Here is a 24,555-nt window from a genome sequence, read left to right on the forward strand (position 1 = left end):
CCATCCCTGTGATGGCTGCTAATGAGTCTTTACAATGACCACCCTTTACAATTAAGTCAGTACCCGCATGCGACGTTACCACATGTTACGGTACCGCACGAGTCGATACAACAACTTGCTATAGGAACCGTGCTCTTGAATAGGTGTTAGATTTTTAAGTCCAACACCTTCCTTACTGTTGCATAGAATGGAGTTGGAATAGTAATTTATACTATTCCAAAGTTCAGAGCCCTCTAAAGTAAGCCATTGTAATAACTTGCGTGCTAAAGGAACATTTGGTAATATAGCACACGCTGTACTGCCTGCATTGTAGAGGGTGCGGGTTAAATGCCTGCGGGTGTCCGTCATGCAACCATTTCAGAATCCTGACAACAACCTAAGGGGGTACGATCCAGTTTTTTGTTTTAGTTGTCTGACAGTTTGGAAAACAGTAGAAGTACTCTCAGGGCCCAATTCACACAGGGCCTCCACACTCTTGGCGGAGGCCCCCCAGTCATGGCGGGGTCCCCACACTTGTAGCGGAACCTCCGTACTGTAATTACCCATTGCGGAATTCCCGCTATGAATGCAGAACCCTGCCATGACTGCAGGTCCTCCGCCACGAGTGCAGTGGCCCTATGTGAATCAGACCCACAATTCTTAGAGAGTGGAACTTTAGAATAAATGCCATCAACTCCTCAAATAACAAAAAGACTAACTATGTTTTAGATAAGCACTGAAAATCTCACAACCAATATTCCTGTTAACCGTCCACTTCCTCTTTCACCTTCTGACCCTATAGGTCTGCCCCAGGACAAACTTAAGTTCACAACTTGTCCTTAGCCAGCTCAAAATGTTCATCAACTGACTGATCTCTGTTGCAAAATCCCAACGCTCTGACACAAACACAAACGCACATACTGAACATGAAGTACAGATTGAACAAGATACATGGTTAACTATTGGGGATCCCACATAAACATTGGGGGGCCCAGATCCATAACAGTGTCTGAAATAGCTACAAGGCATAGAACATTCCAAAAACCACAAGTGCATGAATAATAAATGGAGTGTTTCCTACTACTTTAAAACTGCTGATTGAATGGGAAATTATCTTGCTTGTGTTATCAAATCATTAGGATGTTCAGGATCAAGCGAGTCATATGATAATAACTGTGCACAATGGAATGATTTGTCAGCTATATATAACAAATTTCCACCATTCAGCTGTAGGTTTAGTAAATGATGGAAATCAAACAAGCATACATACAATCGTCAGCATCTTCATTTATTTTTCATAGCTAACGTTGATTTTGAAATTAAATAGTCTCGAGTGTTCCTCTCTGGCCTCCAAAATATTATGAATATTTTTGGGGCAAATATACAAAAGAGAAGTCCAGCACTAGAGGACAAAATAGCAAATATCTCAACAGCAACCAGATACTTCCCCTTTGTGCTCAAATAAGCTGGAATGAATGATAGCCAGACGCTGACAAACACAAGCATGCTGAATGTGATGAACTTGGTCTCGTTGAAGCTGTCAGGTAAGTTCCTAGCCAGGAAGGAGATCAAGAAGCTCATACTGGCCAAGATTCCCATGAAGGCCAACATGCTGTAGAACCATACGATGGAGCCCTCATTGCATCCAATAATTATCTCTCTCATGGCAGGGCTAGTACTATGTTCTGGGAAAGATGGAGATGTTGTCAACCATGCCACCCCAATGGTAATTTGAATTAATGTGCAGCTCAGAACGATGGTGTAGGCTATCTTTTTTCCTAAGAACTTCTTGAGGTTGCTGCCAGGCTTTGTAGCTTTGAAGACCATCACAACAGTGACAGTTTTGGCAAGCACACAAGAAACACACGTGGAAAAGATGATCCCAAAGACAATTTGCCTCAACATGCAGGTTTCTTTCTTCGGATGGCCGATGAAAATCAGGGCACTAAGAAAGCACAACATGAGTGACACCAGTAGGAGATAACTTATGCCACGATTGTTCGCTCTCACCACTGGAGTCTCTCTGTACCAAATAAAGACTCCAAGGACATAGAAAGTATTGCAGAAGAACAAAATAGACATAAAGGTTAATGTTGAACCCAGAGGCTCCTCATAGGACAGGAAGACAATAGATTTTGGTATGCATCGATCTCCTAAAACACTGGACCAATGATCATCAGGGCACTTCATGCAGTCTGCAGAATCTGGAAAAGACATTGAAACCTAAAGTCATGCAAGCATCAATACATGGAAAACTATCTGTGTAATGGATATCAAAATAATAGGTACATTAAAAAAAGGAAATGAAGGCATTGTGGGCAAAACATTTTAAAATGAAGATGTATCCTTCATTGCTTGTGTCATTTAACTATAGATTTTACTGGTAAATAAGGCTAGAAATATATATTGGCAATTAACAAGCTGAATTCTATTTCACTAGGAACAACCAATCACTAAGGAAAGAGAGATAAAATATGATTGTTAGGCGTAGTTTGGAAGCTTGCAGGGCATATTAGATAAATGGGTGTTCTGGGATCCATACAAGACGTACCACCTATGACTCCCAAGTGTGTCTAATTTTTAGAAAAAGACCAGGGTCAGTACGTTTACCTGGGCCAGAATACACAGCTATCAAAATCTCAAGAATTGAAGAGTATTCAAAGAAAACACTTGCAGCCTGATTCATGAAGCAAAATTGCGCTCGCAATAGCAGCGAAAATGCAATTGCAGGCGCAATTTCCTAAATCGGTATTCACCACGAAAATAGTGAAATCGCCAACACAGAATTGCGAAATCGCTAAAAGATTCGCAGAATCCCGGTAGTAGACCATTAGCGAATCGGAATTAGCGATAAACCATGGAATCTGCGAAAATAATAGTGATTTCGCAATCCAATCGCAATCGGTATTCATGAAAAATCGCAATTAGTGAAAAACCCCAAAATCGCTGTTTGCGAGGTGCAATTTAAGGAAACCCAAAGCAGGTGGTAACCATCAAAGCCATTGTAATTTTTTTTTCGAAAAACCGTTGGCCAATCAGTAACTGGTGCAGGCCTGACCAAACACACTTAAGGAGATGCAGCATCAGCATAAGGAGTGTCAGAATGCCAGGACTGTACATGGTGGTCAGGCGGCGAAGGCTACAGCGAGCAGCACGGAGGAGACGCAGAATCCAGGACAGGATATTCCGCCAGCGGGTCACCCTGCTGGGCCAAACCAGAGAGCAAATATACGCAAAGTACCGCCTGAATGGGGCAATGATCATCAAGCTAATTCAGGACTGTGACCCCCTGATGCAGCACCCAACAAGGCGGACCAATGCCGTGTCAACACATGTCCAGGTATTGTGTAACCTGCACCTCCTGGCCTCAGGGAGCTTCCAGGGGATAGTTGCGGCTGCTGGGGGGATATCCCAGCCCACCATGTCCCGCTGCCTAGGGAGTTTCCTTGACGCAATGCTGACCCAGCTACACCACCACATCAAATTTCCCACCAGCCAACAGGATTTGGATGAGACCAAGCATCAATTCTACAATGTTGTGCATTTCCCACAAGTGATAGGATGCATTGACTGTACCCACATCCACATCTGCCCACCAGCTGCAACGGAGTACATGCACCGCAATCGCAAGTCCTACCACTCCCTCAACATCCAGATGGTCTGCAATGCTAAGACATACATCACGGACATAGTGGCACAGTACCCGGGGAGTACACATGACTCATTCATATTCCGGCACTGCGGCCTCCACACACGACTGGCCAGGGGAGACTTTGGGTAAGGACACCTACTGGTAAGTACACTTTGCCCACAATGTCACACTGCGATGAAGTAGCTGCGCTGCACAGGCACTCACCCTCTGCTCCTCTCATTCAGGTGACAGTGGCTACGCCCTCCGTGAATACCTCCTCACCCCATACCTCAACCCTGCTACACCACAGCAACGGCGTTACAATGTAGCACACATACGCACAAGGAATTGCATTGAGAGGACATTTGGGCTACTGAAGAGCAGATTCCGCATACTGCACAAGACTGGTGGGGCCATGTACTACAGTCCTGATGTGTGCTGCCGCATTGTGGCTGTGTGTGCAATACTACACAACATTGCTACAAAGAGCCGGATACCTGTAGACATCTCTGGCAGTGAGTCGGAAGGGGACGACCGGCCACCTGCACATGTGCGTCATGCACGCGGGGAGAACCCAGCTGAAGGACACAGACGCCGCAACCACATCACAATGAACAGTTTCTAGTGCACCCACTCCCCTCACCCAACAATTCACAATTGCATACAAATAGAAATAATGACAGGAGGCCGATGTATGATGCAAGAATAAATATTATTGTTGAATTCACAATAATAATGTTAAGTTTCTATCCTTTCTATGCAAGCAGTATTGCGCCATACTGCTTCGAACAAAACACAGGACATGCTTGTATCGTCAGCATGTCCCAGAAAATGTACATGAAACTCAAGTGCGCCTCCGGCGCGCAGCACCCAATCACCTCTCCGGCTCTTACTCTGCCCCGGCACGTGACCCTGCAGTGGGCCTGGTGCTGCGGCGTAACACCACAACCTGTGAGGCAGACAGGCTGCTGACACTGGAGGTGCCCTCGCTGGTATCGTCCCCCCTGACATTGCCTGGCCCAGTAGGATGGAGTGTCAGTACGGCAGTGGTGACCTGCTCCAACACTCGGGCCACATCCTCACAGCATTGGATCAACTGCTGCGCCAGGGACCGTCGCGAGAGCTGGGAGGTGGCATTCCCAATAACATAGTTAGAGCGGGTGTAGGCTGACCGCCGCGTAAGTAGCTGCCGGTGGCGGCGGCGAGCGGTGTTGCGCTGCGATATGAGCGCAGCAGTGTTGGCCTCCATGGCTGCCGTCATGCGGTCCATCCTGTCGGCCACATTTGCCACATTGCGGCCAATGTTGTGGAGCTGCATTTGGATCGCCCCTTGCCGTCGTGCCTGCAGTTGGTGTATGCGTAGCATCCGGCGCTCTTTGCTCAAGCCTGGCACGCGCACATCCATCCCCCTCCTGCCGCTGCGTGCAGTGTTCTGCTGGCGAGCCCTGCCATGCCTGCTCTGCTGGCTGGCCACAGTGGGTGTGCGCACTGTCACCGCAGTAGCTGCACCAGATGTAGAGGGTGCAGCTGGTGGTGGAGTTGAGGTTGTCAGAGGTGCTGCGCCTGATGGTGGTGGCGCAGATGGTCTTGCCCTGGCTGCGGGGATAGGTGCTGCGCCTGATGGTGGTGGCGCAGATGGTCTTGCTCTGGCTGCGGGGATAGGTGCTGCGCCTGATGGTGATGGCGCAGATGGTGTTGCCCTGGCTGCGGGGATAGGTGCTGCGCCTGGATGTGTCGCTGTTGGCACCTCCTCGGCATCCTCTGGCTGCTCGTCAATGAGCAGCCTGTCGCTATCGCTGCTGTTGTCAGCGCCACCTGTGAGGGGAAGTTGACGTTCATTAGTTGCATGTATCTGTCACACGTGTAGTTGCTATATGCATGCTGGATGACATTCCCTGACTGGCTGTGGCATTGCGTACTTTGGGGCATGTCTGGCTGCATTGGGGTACTTGTACATTGTGGGCAGACTACATGTCCCACAATGCTTTTGGGCATTACCTAATGTGCATGGATGGCATGACTTTGGAAGATTATGGGAGGCTATAGGGTCATGGCCATTGATAGGGGACAGGGTCGCAGTCGCATGCCACTTACCTTGGCTCTCTTGGGTGGGGCAGGATGAGTCCAGATTGGTGACCCCAATGCACACCTCTGGCTCTAGAGTGTCCTCCATGGGGGTGTTGGGAGGGACTGTAGGTTCTCCGCCTCCAGTAGCCAGGGTCTCGCCCAGCCTCTCTGCCACCCTCTCCTTGGCACGACCTCGGAGGTCGTACCACCTCTTCTTCAGCTCCTCCAGCGACCTTTGTGCCATGCCCACAGAGTTGACTTTAGCCGCTATCCCAAGCCAGATTCGGCGTTTCTCCGCCTCAGGGACCCTCCTGGAGTCTTTTCCAAAAAGTTTAGGGTGGTTATCAACCGCCCCATCAATCAGGTGCTCCAACTCCTGTTCGGAGAATTTGATCTTCCGCTTGCGCCCGGTGTCGCTGGGCCCTGGTACAGCCTCCTCTGCCATTGCTGCAGTAAGATAAGTTGAGGATTTGCAAGTTTGCAGGTGTCCTGGAAGGAGCTCAGTAAGATGCAGCCTCGAGATCAGCCTCACTGTTCTGAATGGGTGTGGGAACTGGCTGCTTCCTGGTTGTGATGTCATCACTGTGCTCGAAATGCGACTTCCCGTTTTTCGGATCTCGCGATTTTGCGAGATCGCATTTAGCGATCTCGCAATTAGGGATATCGCAATTAGCGATATCGCAATTCCTACACGGATGTTGACGGAAATAGCGATTATTCTGCGATTTTAGAAAATCGCTAACGTTTTTTGCGGCCGCGTGCGAATCACTTTATTTTCTCGGTAATTTTGATGAATGCCGATCTGCGAATTCTAAATTGCGATTCGCTGTAAATCGCAATTTAAAAATCGCAGAATTCGGATTTCATGAATCAGGCTGATTATATTTCCACATTGCGACTTTGGGTCTTTCTTGTCCTCAGAGACAGGCCTCTATTCGAAGATTACACATATACGCAGCTGCGTCACTAGGAGGGTGCGGGGGATGCGGACCGCACAGGGTGACACCGTCACATGGGGTGACACCGTGAGCCTCTGCTTTAAATAATCGTATTGCTTTGCTATATATCAGGAGGCGAGGAACCATTGTTCCTCGCCTCCTGATATGTAGCAAAGCAATACGATTATTTAAAGCAGAGGCTCACGGTGTCACCCCATTTGACAGTGTCACCCAACCCATTACCCGGGAGCAGGCCAAGATTATTATTAGGCTGCTGTACGTTGTCAGCGTCCGGACGTAAATGACGTTCAACTTCCAAACGTCACTCACGCAAGGAGCGGTGGAATGCTTTTGCGTGATCCACTGAACCCAGGAGTACTGCGCGGCCGATCCCCCCCCTGGCCCCGCCGGAGGGTTTAGCTCCCTGGGCTCGGGGTTTTACAACATATTTTCCGGATTGTGCCCCCACACCATGGCTCACAGGCGGGGGCCTCCGAGACCGGCCGTGGCCCGCGGGACCTCGTGTGCAGAGTAGACTGAGGTAAGGAATGCGCCTGTGTGCTGGATGCCGGCTTACTTTCACAATATTAAGCAAGATCAGTGAGACTTTCCAGTGTGTTCCACATCTTCTAAATACAAACGCTTCCCCGTGAGTTGCACACCCTCCAAATGCAAACAATCTGAGAAGGATTTAGCAGAAGAACCTTTATAGTAATCTGTGCAACTGTATTCTTTAACTTTCAAACCCACTATCTAAATAAGAGCTGTTGCATCTGGAACGCATTTCTTGGTTGGTAATAAGGCCGTCTGGTAGCTACTACCTATATAGGAACCCGTTAGCACCCATGCATAGTGGCCAAAATTTTGGGGCTTGTAGATGTAAATTGTGTTCTCAAGAATAAACCGAATGTTGGAAAAGTAAATCCTTAAAATAAATGCTTATGGTACAGTTACAAGTGAGTTAAGTAACGGCTGTTGTAAGGTGCGTGTTTCAGCGCCAAGATAATGATGCAAAGTGTTTTGAGGCCACTTTCTCTTTTAAGTTGTGAGAAAATAGTCCTAACAGGCAGTTATTTCAGCGGTGTTTGTGTGTACTGGCATGGCTCCTTAATTAATGGCTTAGTGGCAGAATCCTAACATTGGAGCTGGAGGTATTCCCCCCCCCCTATTAATAATGTGTGCTGTTCTCTCTCTTTCAGTCGAGAATCATCTCGTGTAATAATCAAATTATCAGGAAATGTTCGGCCTCTCTCTGGTGCGGTCAGCCTGTTTTGCTGCAAACACAGAATGTTTTTTTTGCTGTATTTTGCACCTCTCATTCTGAGCCAGGCTTCCCTTTTAACAGCCTGGCTTGGTGGTGATTCAATTGACCCTGCTGTTTTTCATATCCAGAACTGTCTTCTGTTACCTTTATGTCTGTGTTCCCCCTTGTCTTTTGAGTCTGACATGCCACTATGTCGCTCTGGGAAGGAAGTATCCGACATCAGACATTTTTTTTTCACCCCGACATGTGTGTACAGTAGGGAGAGTCAGAGTGTATTCAGCAGAGAGTGGGGGAGGGGCAGGGCATGGTGACTTCGTGGGCTTGTTTTCTGCTCTGAAAGAATCCTTGGTGTGCTGAGGATTGTGTCAGTGCGCGCCTTGGCCCGACTGACATAAATCGTATGACAGGGCACACTTAAGTTCCAGTGCTTGCCAGGTATCCTCAGCAGAACTAAGCATGGGCGGAAAATCCGTTCCGCTCGCGGATTTTGCGGATTTTCGGTAAATTCGCAATCCGCAAACGCTTGCGAATTTACCGAAAATCCGCAAATTCGCACGCAGCGGATTTTTTTTTCTTGGTGATACAATTTTGCGGCGTGTGGTGTAAGTTCGCAATTGCGAACATGTAGGTGCGGCGGGCAGCAACAATCTTGCACTCGCGAAATTACAAAATTTGCAATTCTGCACAAGAAATCCACTAGCAAGCAGCATAGACCTTCTGAAAATGATGATTTTATCAGAATAACTCCTCAGGTTGACATTTGCCTGCCCTTTTTTGGATTTGAGGCCTTTTGACTTTCTTTGGATCACTTTTGGATTAGAAATAAACTTTCACAAGTAAGTTTGTTGGCATTACATTTGCTGTTCTGCAGAAAAACGAGTTTTGCTAAACTGAAAGCACTCAGCAGCAGGTGCAAAAGTTCAAATTCATCATTAGTAACCATTCCCTGTAGTGCTTCCTGACTGGGGCCCCTCCAGAGTTCAGTTGCTAGTTGCAACAATTGTATGACCCTGCTCTGACCCTCACAGCCGGATCATAGAATAGCTACAAGTAGGCCACAAAGGTCCTGGAAAAAAAAATTGCACTGCAACAGAAAGCAAATTACAGATAAGGAAGCAGGTGCAGACTGGAATTTTAAAACAGTGACACATTAATAAATCAACCCCAAATTAATTCATGTCAGTTGAAGCAGGGCAGGTGTGCTTGCTTTTTCCCCCCATAATCTACAGTGATGATGAACCAGAGGGTGGCATTGATGTACCAGAGGGTGGCATGGGTGAAACAGAGGGTGGCAGTGGTGAAACAGAGGGTGCTGGGAACCTGTGATGATGAACCAGACGTAGAAACAACATAATCGCGTCCGTTGCGAGCCGACATGTAAGTTCACAATTGCGAACTGGTACAAAACCCTCGCGAACTGGCAGAAATCCTTGCGAACACAAAAAAAAATCCGCAAATTCGCGAGAATTCGCGGATTTTGCGGATTGCGAGTTCGCAAATCCGCAAATTCGCGAATGCCAGATTCGCAAAATTCGCCCATGCTTAAGCAGAACCAACGCCAGCATGATTGAGAAAGACAAAATTAAACGTTCTGTTAACCCTATGATTTTTGTTCTGTATTTAGCTAACATGGCAGTGAACGCTGACGTGGCCATCATGGGGACCAACGCTTTTAATGCTTCGACCCTCAAGTTGTGTTCAACATTCGATTCTGCTTGGTGATTTATCCAGAAAAGATTTCATTTGAAACCACAGGATATGTAGATTTTGCTCTTGATCTCATATTGTCATTCTAATGGCCCTGGCAAGCTGTCGCAGTTTGCTCATCTTGCACAAACATAAAAAGAAAATGGATGCTGTCAGGACCCTGGATCAGGGCAACCGTGCAGAGATAAAAGCAACAAAACCGTCATTGTTTTGGTCTCATTCTGCGTTAGTCTTTATGGCATTGATAACACGATATGGCTGTACCAGACTGTAGTTAATCAGATCAATGCTGTTGTGTCGGATATTCGTGTCTTCTTTACCACGTGTTATGGTGCTTTATTTCCTTATATTCTCATCATTTTTAACAAAAAGATAAATAAACTTTACAGTACTGTACAGCAAACTAGAAGGTGGGGATGTCAAAACATCACAGATTGACAAACATACAGTTGATTTGGTGTGTTGTCAGAGAAAGCCGAACCTTTTTCAGCAGGACTCTACACATTAGTGTTGATCTTAAGAAATACCATGACAGCCTGGGGCTGTAGGTCTTATGCTTTTATGTTATGTAGACATCTGGGCCCATACTCGATCAGGTGCACTGGCTCAGCGCGCAGCCGAGTAGCTGCATTTTTGCGTCTAAGGCATCTAAAGTTCATACATGCAACTCAGAAACATTCCAGATTGTATATATGGGTTAGGGAGGGAAAGGAGAACACATAATGGCAAAGGAGGGTGAAAGGAAGGAGTGGACATGGAAGGATAGGCTACAGTGAGAATTGAGAGGTCGGTGGGCAGGCGAGAGAGCAAAAAGTAAAGCAAGGAATATGTATAATAAAGAGAGAACGGATACTGTAAGGAGAACTAAGCACATAGCCCTGTGGTCGCTTCAAACCTGTAAGAATGATTCCGGTCCTTACTTGGACGCTGTGTCATTCATTTTACTATCAATGTATGTCAGATGGAACACATTAACTATGCAGGCCTCTTGACGCTACAGAGTAAAGGGAACCATTTACAATAAGGCGATCATTTTAGTTTGCTTAGTGGGCAGTGGGTTGAGACACAGAAAACTGCCTGGCAATGGTTGTATCAACACAGAGTTAGTGGTTATTAAAAGTGGCTTCAGGAAAGGCCTGAACCAGAGAATAATTCAATACGGTGGAAACCAGTGAACTAAGTATAACGCCCAGACGCAGAGTGAACCAAACTGCAGTCAAGTGAGTTTATATTGAGCAAATACAGGCACAAATGCTTGCAAAATACAGGGGACAACGCTGGACACGCAGATGAGCGTCCTGAAACTCGCGCAGGGTTCCCCTAGGTAAACAGTGGAAAGGGTGCAGACTGGAAGGCAAACCCGCTGATGGTACATGAGGTTCATGCGGTAAGTGGTGAGGGGGTGACACCATGAGTTACCCGCACCGGGTGACACCAACCCTAGTGACTCCACTGCATATACGGCACTAGGTAGACTCAATTTTCAGCGTAGTGTCCCAGAAAAATGATTATCACCAAATTAATTCAGTGGCTAGGCAGCTAAAAAAACAGTACAATTATTATCCTCTGACTACTCTCATTAACCATCCACTTTTAACTAAAGTTTATTTTCTAATGCATTCACATTGTTCCTGATGAAGTAATCTCCTGTAGTTTTTAACTTCATTTGAAGTCTTGGGGGAGGTTGAGTTGTCCTCACATCTTTATATTAACACAAAATTAACTTCTATCCTAACTAACCTATAAACCTTACAATTATTGTTTGTGTACTAGTTCACCTGCAGGCGTTTTAGAAATATTCTATTGCAGGGCTTCAATACAAAGTTTTGGGAGAATTCTATCAAACATTAATCTTTCTCAATTTCAACTATTTCCTTCTTTTCTAGGTGCTAACTTGTTGGATAACTTCGGGTATCCAATAGACTTTCTCTCAAAAGAAACAGATCTGTGCTCTCAAATCTTAGATACGTGACTGTCCTTGAATTGGAGATTCTCTTCTAACTAAGGAGGGCCTGGCGTTCTTTGCAAAGCTTAGGAATGACCATGCAAACTGGTCCATTGCCACTTGGGTTCGGTCTTTTATACCCGATCGCACCCAAGCACCGGATGTCTTGTGTGATGTTCAAGATACAAAGGAACCAATGCTGAGGAATCTTGAGCCATTAAGGTAGTGTTTAGGATGCCTTACTCAAGCACTGTACCCTTAATGTAAATCCACAGTAAAGTGGCAGCGGAAAATACAGAGAACTGGTCCCCAGTCTGTTGATCAACAAAAAGGCAAAAATTGGGCATAACCATCAAGTCAAAAGTGTCAACGGAGGGCACCAAGATGTTAGGTCAACTACTTGCGTGGGTGGGTGTGTCCATGGTGGTTCGCGTTCATGGTGTTTCATGACAGATTAAAGCATTTTTTGAGTTTTTCATCTTTTCATCTCAGGAGCTTTAGCCCCCCCCCGCCCCCTCCGTCACTTGTGAGGTACCATTTTTATTGGGAGAAGTACACTTGTGGCGGTCCCTACAACTTATGACAGATTTTACCAAAGAAACTAGAAGGAAATGTTTTTGGGAGCATAGTTTGTTATGTGCATGGCATTGTGGTGAAGGAAAATGCTGGGATCAATTCAGGCCACACAACTCTCACTGTGATCTCTAGTTTTCAATAATCTCTGGGGCTGGTAGGTTTCTTCGGATGCATGTGGACCCCAGGCCCAAATATGGCTGCCAACTGCTACCATAAATGTCTAGCTTATCCAAAGGCTCACTCATACAAGCAAGATATCTTTCATTGGAAGAAGTGTAATGTACCAAAACGACATTTCGAAAAAAAAACATCAGAATCACCTAGCATTTCGGGTAATGTGGGTTTTTAAGGGCAACCAACAAACACTACATACCTCCACGTACGGTAGAGTCCGGCAGAGGTAACATTAAGTTACTTTCATGGATTGGCCTTTAGTGCAAAAACTTAGAGATAAAAACATTGTCACCTCGTTCTCTTTGTTCTCGTTTTATTTGCCTATTACTTACACTATTTTTGGTTAAACTATTAATTTAATTAGGAATACAAGTGACCCTTGTATTAGAACGATTTGTATAGCTTTTTGACATCAGCGATGGGTTTTATGACTCTTTCCCTCAGAAGTTGCAAAAATAAGAAACACTGACCACTATTTAGAAAATGACAACACCTTTGTCGAACAAAAAAAATGTGTTTGCACTCTATCTGGAAAGATTGCAATCGTAGCACTGCAGGCCTTTTGTTGATGCCATTTTTAGAAAAAACACCACGCTTTCTAGCACAGCGTTTTTTCCGATTTTTCAATACATTTTTAATTCTGGCATAGTCTGGATATTTTCTCAGGACTATCACTAACACTAACCGTTACAATTCCCAATTTACATGGAACAAAGGGCGCTCATTTAGCGTGAATGTCATTTGAAGAAAAAAGGTTATGAAGGCTTGGCTACGAAGTGCCCGAAATGTCATAAAGAGGGCTCAGCTCTGAGGGAAGTGGGAAACCCTCAGCATGTAAAGAGTTAAGTGAGAAGTAATACTTTCAATAAAAACGTTGATGTGAGCAATTGACAATAATAGATAGCTAGAATCAACTATGTTAAAGATTGAGGATGAGGTTTCTCGAGCTTTGGGTCCTTGAGATTAATGTTGATGAAGTATTTTCTTTATTTAAGAGTTCTATATAGCGCGAACTAGACAAAGACATCTGGTATCAGAGCGCTTCACACAAGCACAAGTTTTGTTACAGATGGACATTCATTAGGTCTCGCCTTCACTGCGCCCATGTGCTGCTTAGGAAAAAGACCTTTAGACATCTGCAGAGCTTTGCAGGCAAAAACGTGCACGCTTTGCATTGCTTTGAATGGCAACGCATGCACTTTTGGTGATTTACTTGCAGGAGCGAGCTTTCAAGCCATATGTTTGTAATTAACTCGATCGCTCCCGCAAGGGAAACAGGCCCAGGCTCCCTTCTCTATCCTCTCCCCCTGCTGCTTTTTACTTTCAGCGCGAGGCGCTGCTGAGGCTTAGAGCCGTCCATTACTTGTCTATAGGTGGTTGTTACACTTCAAGGCATCTTTGCGCATCACATGCTTTTGGTGTGGTTGTGTACATGTTGCATATGTGTGTGGTCTCTTTTAGTTATCTTGTGCCAGATCGTTGATATGCAAGTTGAAAAAAGACAAAGATATGTAAGACAAAAACATCGCTTTAGGTGATCTTATAGCTTCTTGTCAATGCTACTAGTCCAGCCCCCGGGGTTACGACTGTACAAAAATGTATTCTTTTTGTGTGCACTGCCCATCTATATGTATGGGGTATTTGTATAATGCGAACTTAGGCGCATGGCTGCGGAGTGCTGGACAGGGTGTCATCGAAATGTTGCATAATGATTACACCGAATTTCGTATAGGGGCCAGTGGATGGGTGTGGTGAGGGGTACCAATAGCGCGATTGTACAACATATCCTGTTTGTGTTTAAAAATAACAAAACATCACATAGCGTTTTGTCAAGAAACACGTTTTTACTAAGATTGAACTCGGCGGTACAGACAGACAACAACGGAAACTGATGACAGTTCAGACATTTGAGGGGAGAACGTTGAGGCCAATGAGAAAGACTACAGTGTAGTAGCAGTCAAACTGACCAGTCTCATAGTAATGGAAGCTTGTTTTTATAAAACTCTTAACTCCACAATTTACAACGTGCCTCATCGCTGAAAAAGTTGCCCACTTTTGAGGGTACTTCATTATTTATCGACCCATGAAGGATGAAGGCTTTGTAACTCTCCCAGAATTCAAACTGTGTTCTATAAAAGTGGCTCATAAGGATAATAATATCAACAGTTCGCACAATACAGACAAGCATTTAAGTAGGCCCCTGAAGTGTCTGTAACGAGCACTTACCCAAGTAAACTTCCAACTCTTTGGCATGCAGACACATATTAGCTTGTTTTAACGTATTGTGCAAAAATGTTACCGACTGTTAAAATCTTCAAACTCCAGGTGTTGATTCCTCTTATTGAAGGATGTGAAGCCAACATGAAGAGAGTGCAATGTAGACTGTGCTGACGTCTTTGTCTTACTTTGTAGAGCCTATGGGTTAGAATTGAGGATTCTAGGCACATATATTTTAGCGTGAAGATTGTGCAGAGTAAAGGATGTATTGTCTTAGCTGTTAAGATGTAGAGTGAGAAAACAAGAGATCCGAAGTAAAACTTTCCCTCTTAACTAAATAAACGTGATTCTGGGTATATCAGGGTATCCTGATCTTCTGCATTTTATTGACTCTGAGTCCTGATACATTTGGTCAAGACACACTTTTCTGTTCACTCTGTAACACCAAGAGTCAATTTCGTTTGCAGTAATTGTGCCTTTCGAAGGTGATCTCCAATGGTTTTCACCACTGATCCACACTCTGTAGTGGGTTAAGATATGTGCTACTGACCTCTCCTATAAAAAGCGTCCGATAAGCCACTAGATCTGATGGGGTGCTAGTTTATTGTGGGAACTGAGTGCTTATTTTGTAAAAGAAAAAGTGCCAGGGTCCTTTCCCGGAGGCCACTGCAGCTTGCACCTCCCATTGCTCCTCCAGTGTAGCCAGTGCCAATAATAACACAACTATTAACCATCACACTTTTTCAGGTGTGACTATTCTAGGCCTTCAAAGCTATAAAATCGGCTTGGGGGACATGTATTAGTCCATTTTAATGACATTGAACTAGTAAATAGCTGTTGTTGTGCTCATCTTCTCCAAATTACACCATGTGGCAGGCTGTCATAAGTGCTGGTGTTGACAATTAAGCACTGGTAGTGAGTACCGGAAACCACCTGCTCAAATTAAGCACTGGAACTCATGCAGATGCTTGTGAAGCAGGTGTCAGAAGTGGAGCCACAGAGCTGTAGTTGTAAATAGTCCCTCATGCAGTTCAGTACAGGCACTGGAGTGGAGGCAGAAGGATGTACCCAAAACCATTAGGTGAGAGACGAATACTCCATGGCAAGTCTCAAGCCAATGGTTGGAAGAGGCTGGTTGAAGAAAGCCAATGGCTAAAAGGGACAGACACAAAGCCCACTGCGTATTTATTGTTATCAGTAGGTCTTTCTGAAATCTGGGCTGTGAAAACACAGACATAAAAAAAAGCATTGGCATAGCCAATAGGTCTCCCTTTTCGGACCTTATAAGTATTTAGTTATGCAGCACAATATCCTTGGTGCAACAACATTAACTGTTGCATGGCTAAACACTTATAAGGTCCCAAAGGGGAGACCTATTGGCAATGCCAATGCTTGTTTTTGTTAGGCATGGGGAGATTAAGCGATTTGCAGATAATCACAGGATGTTGAGCGTCGTTGGAGAGACTCGAACCCGGTTCCCCACCTGCGAGGTCAACCGCTCTAGCCTTTAGGCTACATCCTCTCCGTGGCACAACCATGGTGTTTTTTTGGTAACGCAGGCGTTAAATAAAAAGTAAGGTGCTATTGGTGACATATAACTGTGAGCAGTCAGTGAGAAATGTGAATGCATGGGGTAATGATGTACATGATATAGGATACTGCGGGCGCCCTGGGTGAAAGCGGTCGTATGTGAAGGTAGGGTGGGTCTCTCCAGCCCTATCGATTCATGGGCCTCTCCGGTCCTGGACCTCTGCTGGGCACGAGCTGCTCAGGAGCTCGGCAGAGGTCGTAGGGCGCTGATGCAGCGGACAAAAAGCGGAGACACACACAGCTTACGGTCAAGCAGGGCAGCTATAATCCTACACACGGAGGAGCAGGTTAATGCTAGCAGAGAGGACAGCTTACAGAGCGAAGGTGAGCAGGCACTGGTAAATGATATAGTAGCCTCAGCTTCTGCTGTGAGAGGTGTTGGAGGGGTTGATTCTGGGCCTCAAATTGCCCCTGAAGTGGCTTCAAGCGTCTCTTAGGGAGGAAGAGGAGTAGGTAAGAGCTTAAGGGCAATTGGTCCTAGTTTAACTAAGCAAGTGCTGGGAAGCGGGAAAAACGGGACTAAAAACGGAACAAAACCGCAATCACCTAAGGAGTGGGCTAAGTGAAGGCTGTGTAAAGGGGGGCAGGGCTCTCTAAATCTAAATAATAAAATAAAACTCTCGCCTCCATTAAAACAAGGGAATACAGCTACAGGAGGGTGGGTGACGCTGAAAAGGAGGAGGAAATCTAAAGTGAATAGAGAGACCCAAGCATTGAATCTAAAAATCACCCCTTCTTTGAGAATTTTCTTCAAGGTAGCGCCTAAAACACTGCTTTTGAAAAACCTCAACACTGTTTCTCCAAGGACAGATTTAATGAGCGTGGGAGATACAGTGAATACAGTGAACAACAACAGGTTTCAAGTTCTGGCAGGACTTTTTGGCTTGCTGGAACCTCAGCATTCTAGCAGTGGGAAAATGGAGGCTCAACCTGTGCAACCCCAATTACAAGTTCAACTACAGGCAGCAACCCCAGTGATTCTATCTGGACCCCTCAATGGTCCACCCCCCAATGGAGCAACTAAAAAGGGGGAGAATAGTGGTGCAACTGAGGCCGTCCAAGCTGAAAATGATTTGCAAGTACAATTACAGCCCCAACCTGTAACCCAGGTTCAGGTTCAACCTCTATCATAAATACAGTCTCAACCTCAAGCTCAGGTGCAATCAGTCACGGAGTTGATTCACTTACTGACAGTGGAGGTCAAAAATAGGTGTGAAACTTCTGAGTTAAATCAGAGAGAAATCCGGTCTGTCTGTGAGAGTTTAGGACACAAACTGGATGATGTAGCTGAGAGAACCGCACAACTGGAAATCGGACTGAAAGATTTGATATCTCAGGTGGTGGAAAATACAAAGGAGATCAGCGACCTCAGTGCAATTAGCAGCAATTGAAGGATAAAATAGAATCCCTGGAAAACAACCAACGAACATGTAATCCCCGGATGCTTAAGGTCCCGTAAGGAGCAGAGGGAGAAAACATAAATACATCTGTTTAAGGAAGGGTTACAACTAAAATTGTCAGAAGAAGAACGTAGTATGGATATTCAAAGGGTCCACGGAGACCCATATAGAAAGAACGTTAATAAAGTTAAACCAAGGAAAACATTGGTAAACTTCCATACATATAGTTTTAAAGAAGAAATACTTCTCAAGGCATTGAAGCAGAGATCCCTGATTGTAGACGGTATCAATTTTGAAATCCGGTCAGGTATCTCTCAACTGACAAGCAATGGGAATTGGGGAATTTGATTGAGTCCTTCAAGAGTTTGGGTGCCACAGCTCAGTTAAAGTTTCTAGCTAGTTTACGGGTAATGCATAAAAATAAGATGCAGACCTTTCGTAGGATTGAGGAGACGAAAAAGTTTCTGAGATCCATATCAGGAGCTGGAGTTGGATAGATGGGATTACTTAGTTTGATATGGCATACAGGCTGCTAGTGACGAGTCATAGGGTCCTTAGTGTCATGTTATCATTATAATTTGTGTCCGGTGGGCTATGGGGATTTTTGATTTCCCCAAACCAGGGCCTCCCCAGGCCTAGGCCTAGGCTTTTAGGAAGATAAAGGAGGGTTTACCAAGGGGGGGGGGGGGGAATTGGTGGGGTTCGCAGGTGGTGGTGCGAAATATGGAGAGAAAAGAAGGGAGCTCTAAAAAGTTTTTCTTTTAATAATAAAAAATACGGGCACCAGTCTAGAATGGATTTGTTTTTAGTGGATCATAATATAAAAGATCGGGTTCGTGACTCAACCCATGTGGGTGCACACCTGTCTGACCACTCTGCGATAATATTGACGCTGGTCTCTTCGACTAAAGCGATACAACGAAGGTGGACTATGGATCGCTCCATACTGTCTGATGATGAGGTGATAAACTCGGTTTAAAATCCCAGGAAAAATTTTGTAATAATCAGCGAAGTGCCTCGATAGGGATTGTCTGGGATTCGTACAAGGCCTTTTTGAGTGGCAGGATTACATCAATTTAGTCGTACAAAAATAAACAATGCAGGTCAGAAATTCTTAATATAGAAAATAAAATTCAGAGTGTGGAACATTAAAAACAGTATAATGAAGTAGGGGATGAGGTAGCGAAGGCATTGATTCAAACTCTTAAGACGGATCTGTTGGCGGTAGTAGAAAGGCGGCTGCAAGAAAGGTGGTAAGCCAGTAAACTGTCTCATTTCAATTATAGGGAAGGGTGTGGCACGCTACTTGCCTGGAAGGCAAAAAGTGATCAGGCTAGGAACTTCATAAAAGAGCAGAATTTTGGGAATGCTGGATGTCCAATAACAGCGGGGGCCATCATTGAGGATAGCCTGCTAAAATATTATGAAGAGGTATATAAAGAAGATCTATGTACGACTAGGATGGAAGTCCTAGATTGGTTAGAACAAGAATTACCTCAAAAAGCATCCGAACCCCAGAAAGCTGCTATAAACAATTCAATAACTGAGCAGGAAATAGGAAATGTCATAAAATCGGGGAAATCTAGCAAGGCAGCAGGTCCTGATGGTCTGCACTTGGACGTTTTTAAGAAGTTAAGTAACTATTTGATGCCTGCCATTAGTGAGTTATATACAGCTATTTGTGATACAGAAGATGCGATTTCCCCTTTGTGGAATGATGCCATAGTGACTCTGATCCTCAAGCCCGATAAAAAAACAGACTGCTGCAACTCATACAGACCTATATCTCTGCTAAACGCAAATTATAAGATTTACGCAAAGATACTAGCAGAGAGGTTGAATGGGGTTGTGGGAGCACTCCTTCATGAAGATCAAAAAGGGTTTGTGCGAGGCAGTGATATCAAGGATTTACCCTATAGTCTCATAGGTGCTATTGACAGCCTCCGTAGATAAGGTCCCATTAGCGGTCATTACAGTAGACACAACTAAAGGGTTTGACCGAGTAAATTGGTCTTACCTGCATGAGGTTTTGAGATTATCCAATTTAGGGTAACATTTCTGCAGGGCAGTAAAGCAGATTTATAACACCTGACTGCAAAAATATGAATAAATGGGAGGTTATCTGAGATATTTAATATCTTTGGAGGGATGAGACAGGGATGCCTGTTGTCCCCACTGCTCTTTAACCTTTATAGCAAACCCCGGGCAGAGAAAATTAGGAAACATAAGGAGATACTTTCCTTTCTGACCAGGGGTTGGCAAAAGAAAGTGGGGTTATACGCGGATGATTTGGTAGTATATACCTCAAATCTCAGTTAGCACTACCCAAAGTTTATGAGTTGGCTACAGGGTTTGGGTAGATATCAGGATATGAAATCAATCAAGGAAAAACGGTTATTATGGTTTGGAACATGGCCACATAAGAGAGTTGTGTCAAAAAAGAAATGAGATATCTGGGTATTAAAATTACCGAGAAAATAGAACAAATTCCTGAAACCAACTTTCAAAAGATATATAAGGATATAGGGAAACTATTGTTGGGGTGGTCTCACTTGCCCCTATCCATCTATGGGAGAGTTAACATCATCAAAATGACAATCCTCCCGAAAGTCACGTTTTTATTCCAGAATATTCCACTGGCTTTTAAAGATGAGTGGCTTAAAAAAGTACAGTCTAAAATAACCAGTTTCATTTGGGCCTCTAAAGGGGTTCGTATTTTGTGGAAAAAGCTTAGACGACAATACGAGAAAGGGGGTCTAAGGTTGCCAGACCTATCCTATTATGCCTGGGTGTTTTTGTTGAAAGGTGTTAATGGGTTATTTAGAACACCAGATGACTCAGAGACAGGAAAGATGTATATAGCAATGTTAAAAGACATAAAAGGGGGAGAGTATGGTCTTACCCATGAATTTGGAGATCCGAGATTTTTAAAAAAAATACGTCTAAAAACCCTACAGAGCTTAGTAATAACTTGGTTCAAAGTTAGGAGAGAGTTGAAAATCAATTACTACGGTGGGATGGCGCCTATTTTCGACTCTGCAGGAGGTTGTATGATGTTGCAATGCATTCTGTTGCAACGCATGCCTTTTGCACGCATGCGTTACAATGGAATGCCATTAACTACTCACAAAAAAGAGGTGGCAAATTACTTCTGGTTATTATTGGAATTGGCAGATAGAAATTTTAACCTGCCTATGGAGCTGTGGGAGAGGAGCTTGCCAGGAGAATGGATACAAGATTTATGGCAATTATCCTTTGACATTCTATACTCTACAGTCCGACCTGCAAATTTAAAGCGGAACACCCTTTTTGTCTCCACAGGGTTTATTGGACTCCATACAAATGATATAAAATGGGGAGTGGAGTAGTTCCTAAATGCCCAAAATGCAACAAGGAGAAAGGTGATGATACGCATATGTTTATGTCTTGTCCGGCGATTCAAACCTTCTGGCTGGATGTGAGTAATGCAATTCTATCTATTCTGGGTGAACCATTGCAGGTGAGTGAATTGCTGGCCTTTTTTGGGCTTATAAATAGTAATGAATTTATGTAAAAAAATATGAAAAAATTGATTTTTTACTTAATACTACTTGCTCATAGGGAAATATGTAAGAAATGGGTTAAGGCTACTTCCCCTAGCAAATTGGAATGGCTGGCCTCGATAAAGTATACAAATTCTTTGGATAGAGTACATGAATGTAGGCAAAATGCTTTCTGACTTCCCTATGAGGTTTGGGTACAGACATTTATGAATGAGTCCAATGATTAGGCCCCTATATCATTTTGCAAATACTCTGGTGGTAGCCGATGGATCTTGGATCGGAACAGGCACCAATGGTTGAGTAAGGTTGCAAAGTATAGAGTGTACAATTCCAGACTCCTAATAAGATCACAAGTGGTGCCTACTGGGGAGTGAGCTGGGGCAGCTTTCTGCTTACCTGGGCTATGAGGACTTTAAAGAAAAATAAATGAGCGGTCCTTGAAGGAGTATTTACCAGCATATATTTGATGGTAACTGGTCAGTTAGGAAGAACTTGAAGAAGTTGAAATGCAACACTTTTATCCACAGTTTGGACAGAGGGAAACTCTGTTTTACCGTATCAGAGATACCAACAAATTGATTCCACAGAAATGACAGAATAGACCTTAGTTACCTGTTTACCATGAGTCTGCTCTCTGTCCTGACTCTCCTGGTCCTGCCTGCAGTAAGGAGGCTGTGGTTTGTGGATAGCAGACAGCAGTACGTTTCTCCAATCTTATCTCCCACAAAACTAGCTACACCACCAGCTGCACAATGTTGGGTAAATGCCGACTGGACTATAGCGTATTCCATTGGGACATCTTGTGGCTCAGCAGAAACAAGAAGTTGCAGAGCAGGCCCGAACAGGCCCGAACAGGTATCACCGATGTGGGCTCGACTGCAGGTCATCAGCCAGAAGTAGGGTATTTTGGCTACCTCCCGGGCAACTAGGGTAAAAGGGACTCATGCACCACCAGTGTTAAGGGCCTCACCTCCTACCTTGCTGCTATGGAGACATAACCTTTGGGTGACAGGTACTCCCTGATATCATCACTGTACCCATTGATCTTGGTTCCCTTTCTGCCTCGGTAACTGGCAGTACACTCTTAGCGTTTATCCCAGAAAAGGTTTCTGCCATACTAGTCATATTGTAGGGTGAAAAGAGAATTAGTGAGGTGAGGTGATTCACAATATTAGATAATCCAGTCTAGTTAAAATAAGACAGATGTCTTTCTCATAATCTAAGAGTGATTACAGCAACGTTAAGATCTTTATGAGATCCTAAAGGCCTGGCACAGGGTATTCCGCTCATCGACTCAAATTTCCAATTTATTTTCCAGAGGATCCACTGTCTACTAGTCAGAGCTGACTAGAAGTAACTTATAGAATTGTGCATTTTGAAACATTTGAATTTAAGTTGATGCTCAGGGAGGTAGGTTAGTTGGTTTAAGAAGTTAAGTGAAGTGCTGAAGATCCACGAAATATGACAAACACAAAAATGATGTAGCTGTCTAATTTCCAGGATGCATTTAGTTGCTAGATTCGATTTTCAAAATGGCCCTCAAGAGAGATTTTAGAAGCATTTGGTGGAGACCGTAGTGATGTTTGTCCGAGGCCCACATGCTACTAAAACACCTGATGTATGCTTAGTAAATTAGACAAAAGCATGTGCACTCTGGACCTTTTATCAGCAGGGTCACGTCTCTTGTGACGCCTTTGATGGATGGGTGTGGGGTGCCAGTGTGTCCAGCCCTCGAGGTAGCGGCTGACAAACAACGGGGCATATTATCAAGCCTGTGCGCTAAAATTATCGCCGCTTTATCGGCCGAAAACGGCCGATAAAGCGGCGATAATGGGCTTGATAATATGCTCTGTGGAATTCCAATCGAAGCCCATGTTAGATGTCTTCACATCTATCATGTGCTTCGATTGGAATTCCATAGAGCATATTATCAAGCATATTATCGCCGCTTTATCGGCCGTTTTCGGCCGATAAAGTGGCGATAATTTTAGCGCACAGGCTTGATAATATGCCCCTAAGTGTCTGCTGAGACACCAGAACGTCAAAACACACAAGGTGATGGACGGAATGTTGCATATTGGCAAAACATTCACCCCCAGTCACAGATCTGGGTTTAACCCATCGTTATTTTGCTCACCAGGCAACCCCAGTTCAGTCATGGCCATATGCAAATCAGTCTTGACCCTGTGCCAGAACGTGTCCAGCATGACACTACATTCCTCCCAAACTCTATTAAAATTAAAACCAACTCCAAACTGTGAAAATTAACTATACACAGAAGACATCATTTAGTCTCTCAGTATTGAGAGGCAGTACCCGGGACACTAGTCGACAAGTGCAGCTGGCAGTACCCATGCATCTCAGCTCATGTCCATAACTTACCCAGCTTCTACTGGGTACGAAGGATGCGTAGAAGGAGTCAAAATTCCTTGGCAGCGTGTCTGTGAGATCGATGTCCACTTACACACTGTTGGGTGGACCTGTGTGCTCTGGGGGTGATGCTGTTGGTGTCTGACAACTCGAACATGGTGCATCAGGAGTGTCAGTGGAGTCTCGCTACAGAGTCTTCTCCTGGAGGCATCCCGGTACTAAGATGGCACGACTTGCCAGGGGCACTTCAGCCTCTTGGAACTTTGCAGGTGCACAGCTTCACCTTTTGACAAGTTGCTCCTTGGCTGGGTCGGGCGTTGCACATGGAAGTGATGTTCTGGTTGACATTAGACCTGGACGACAGGTGGTGATGATTTGCCTCGAGAAAGGATGACTGGAGGTACTTTGCAGCCACGCATCTTTGCTGGTGCTGTTCTTCTCTTGTTGCATCTTCAATTGGGAGCCAGGATGCCATCTGACTTAGACAGTCAACCCTAAGGATCTGACGGTCGCACTGGGAAGCCTTAGGGAGAGACACGATTGGAACTTGCCACAGCTTACATTTGGTTCTCCCATTGAGCTGTCTCCGGGGACGTCGCTATGACCTGGTGGCTGTCTTGTGTCCGCGGGTGAAATCTTGTCTTGCAGTATGAGTCCTCGTTCTTCTCCCTTCGCTGGTCTCTCCCAGCGCACCTGTGTTATTCTAGTTCTTCAGGGTGACAGGTGGTGGCAACTTGTCACTTGGGGACATGCAACTCTCTTCTTGACAGTAATGGGTCAATGTCTGACGCAGGCCTACAGCAGTGTTGGGGGGCTCCCTTTTGTTCTCTGGTCTACTGCGGGGCAGTGCTACTGCAGGTGGAGATATAGAGGCTCTCTCTTCTGCATTAGGGCCATGCTAGGCCTGTCCACACATCTTGGCTCTGTGGAACTATGGTGCTGCGTCATGACTCATGTCTGCACATGCAGAGACTCCTCCGGGGTTCCCCCGGCTGGGTCCCTGTATGCTTGCTTACACAGCTTGCCTTGTGGAGGCAGAAGACAGCTGCTACAGGGCTTGTATTGCTTTCTTCCATGTATTGATGCTGCCTAGGGCCAGGGATTCTATAGGCTTTTGATGAGCCTTTCTCTTGTAGGGCATCAAGGTGTAACCAG

The 24,555-nt window shown here is 44.9% G+C and overlaps 1 protein-coding gene across 1 annotated transcript in view; it reads right to left on the reverse strand.

The window, feature by feature from the left end:
- Positions 1–1,263: 1,263 nt before the first annotated feature.
- Positions 1,264–24,555, reverse strand: part of LOC147703552 (extracellular calcium-sensing receptor-like) — a 163,522-nt gene continuing 140,230 nt past the window's right edge. The window contains exon 6 of the mRNA XM_086929514.1: positions 1,264–2,183. Within this exon, the coding sequence (XP_086785640.1) occupies positions 1,264–2,183 (920 nt within the window). The remainder of the gene's footprint in view (positions 2,184–24,555) is intronic.

The sequence above is a fragment of the Lissotriton vulgaris genome, chromosome 7 (assembly GCF_964263255.1).
Source record: "Lissotriton vulgaris chromosome 7, aLisVul1.2, whole genome shotgun sequence".
Classification (NCBI taxonomy): Eukaryota; Metazoa; Chordata; class Amphibia; order Caudata; family Salamandridae; genus Lissotriton; species Lissotriton vulgaris.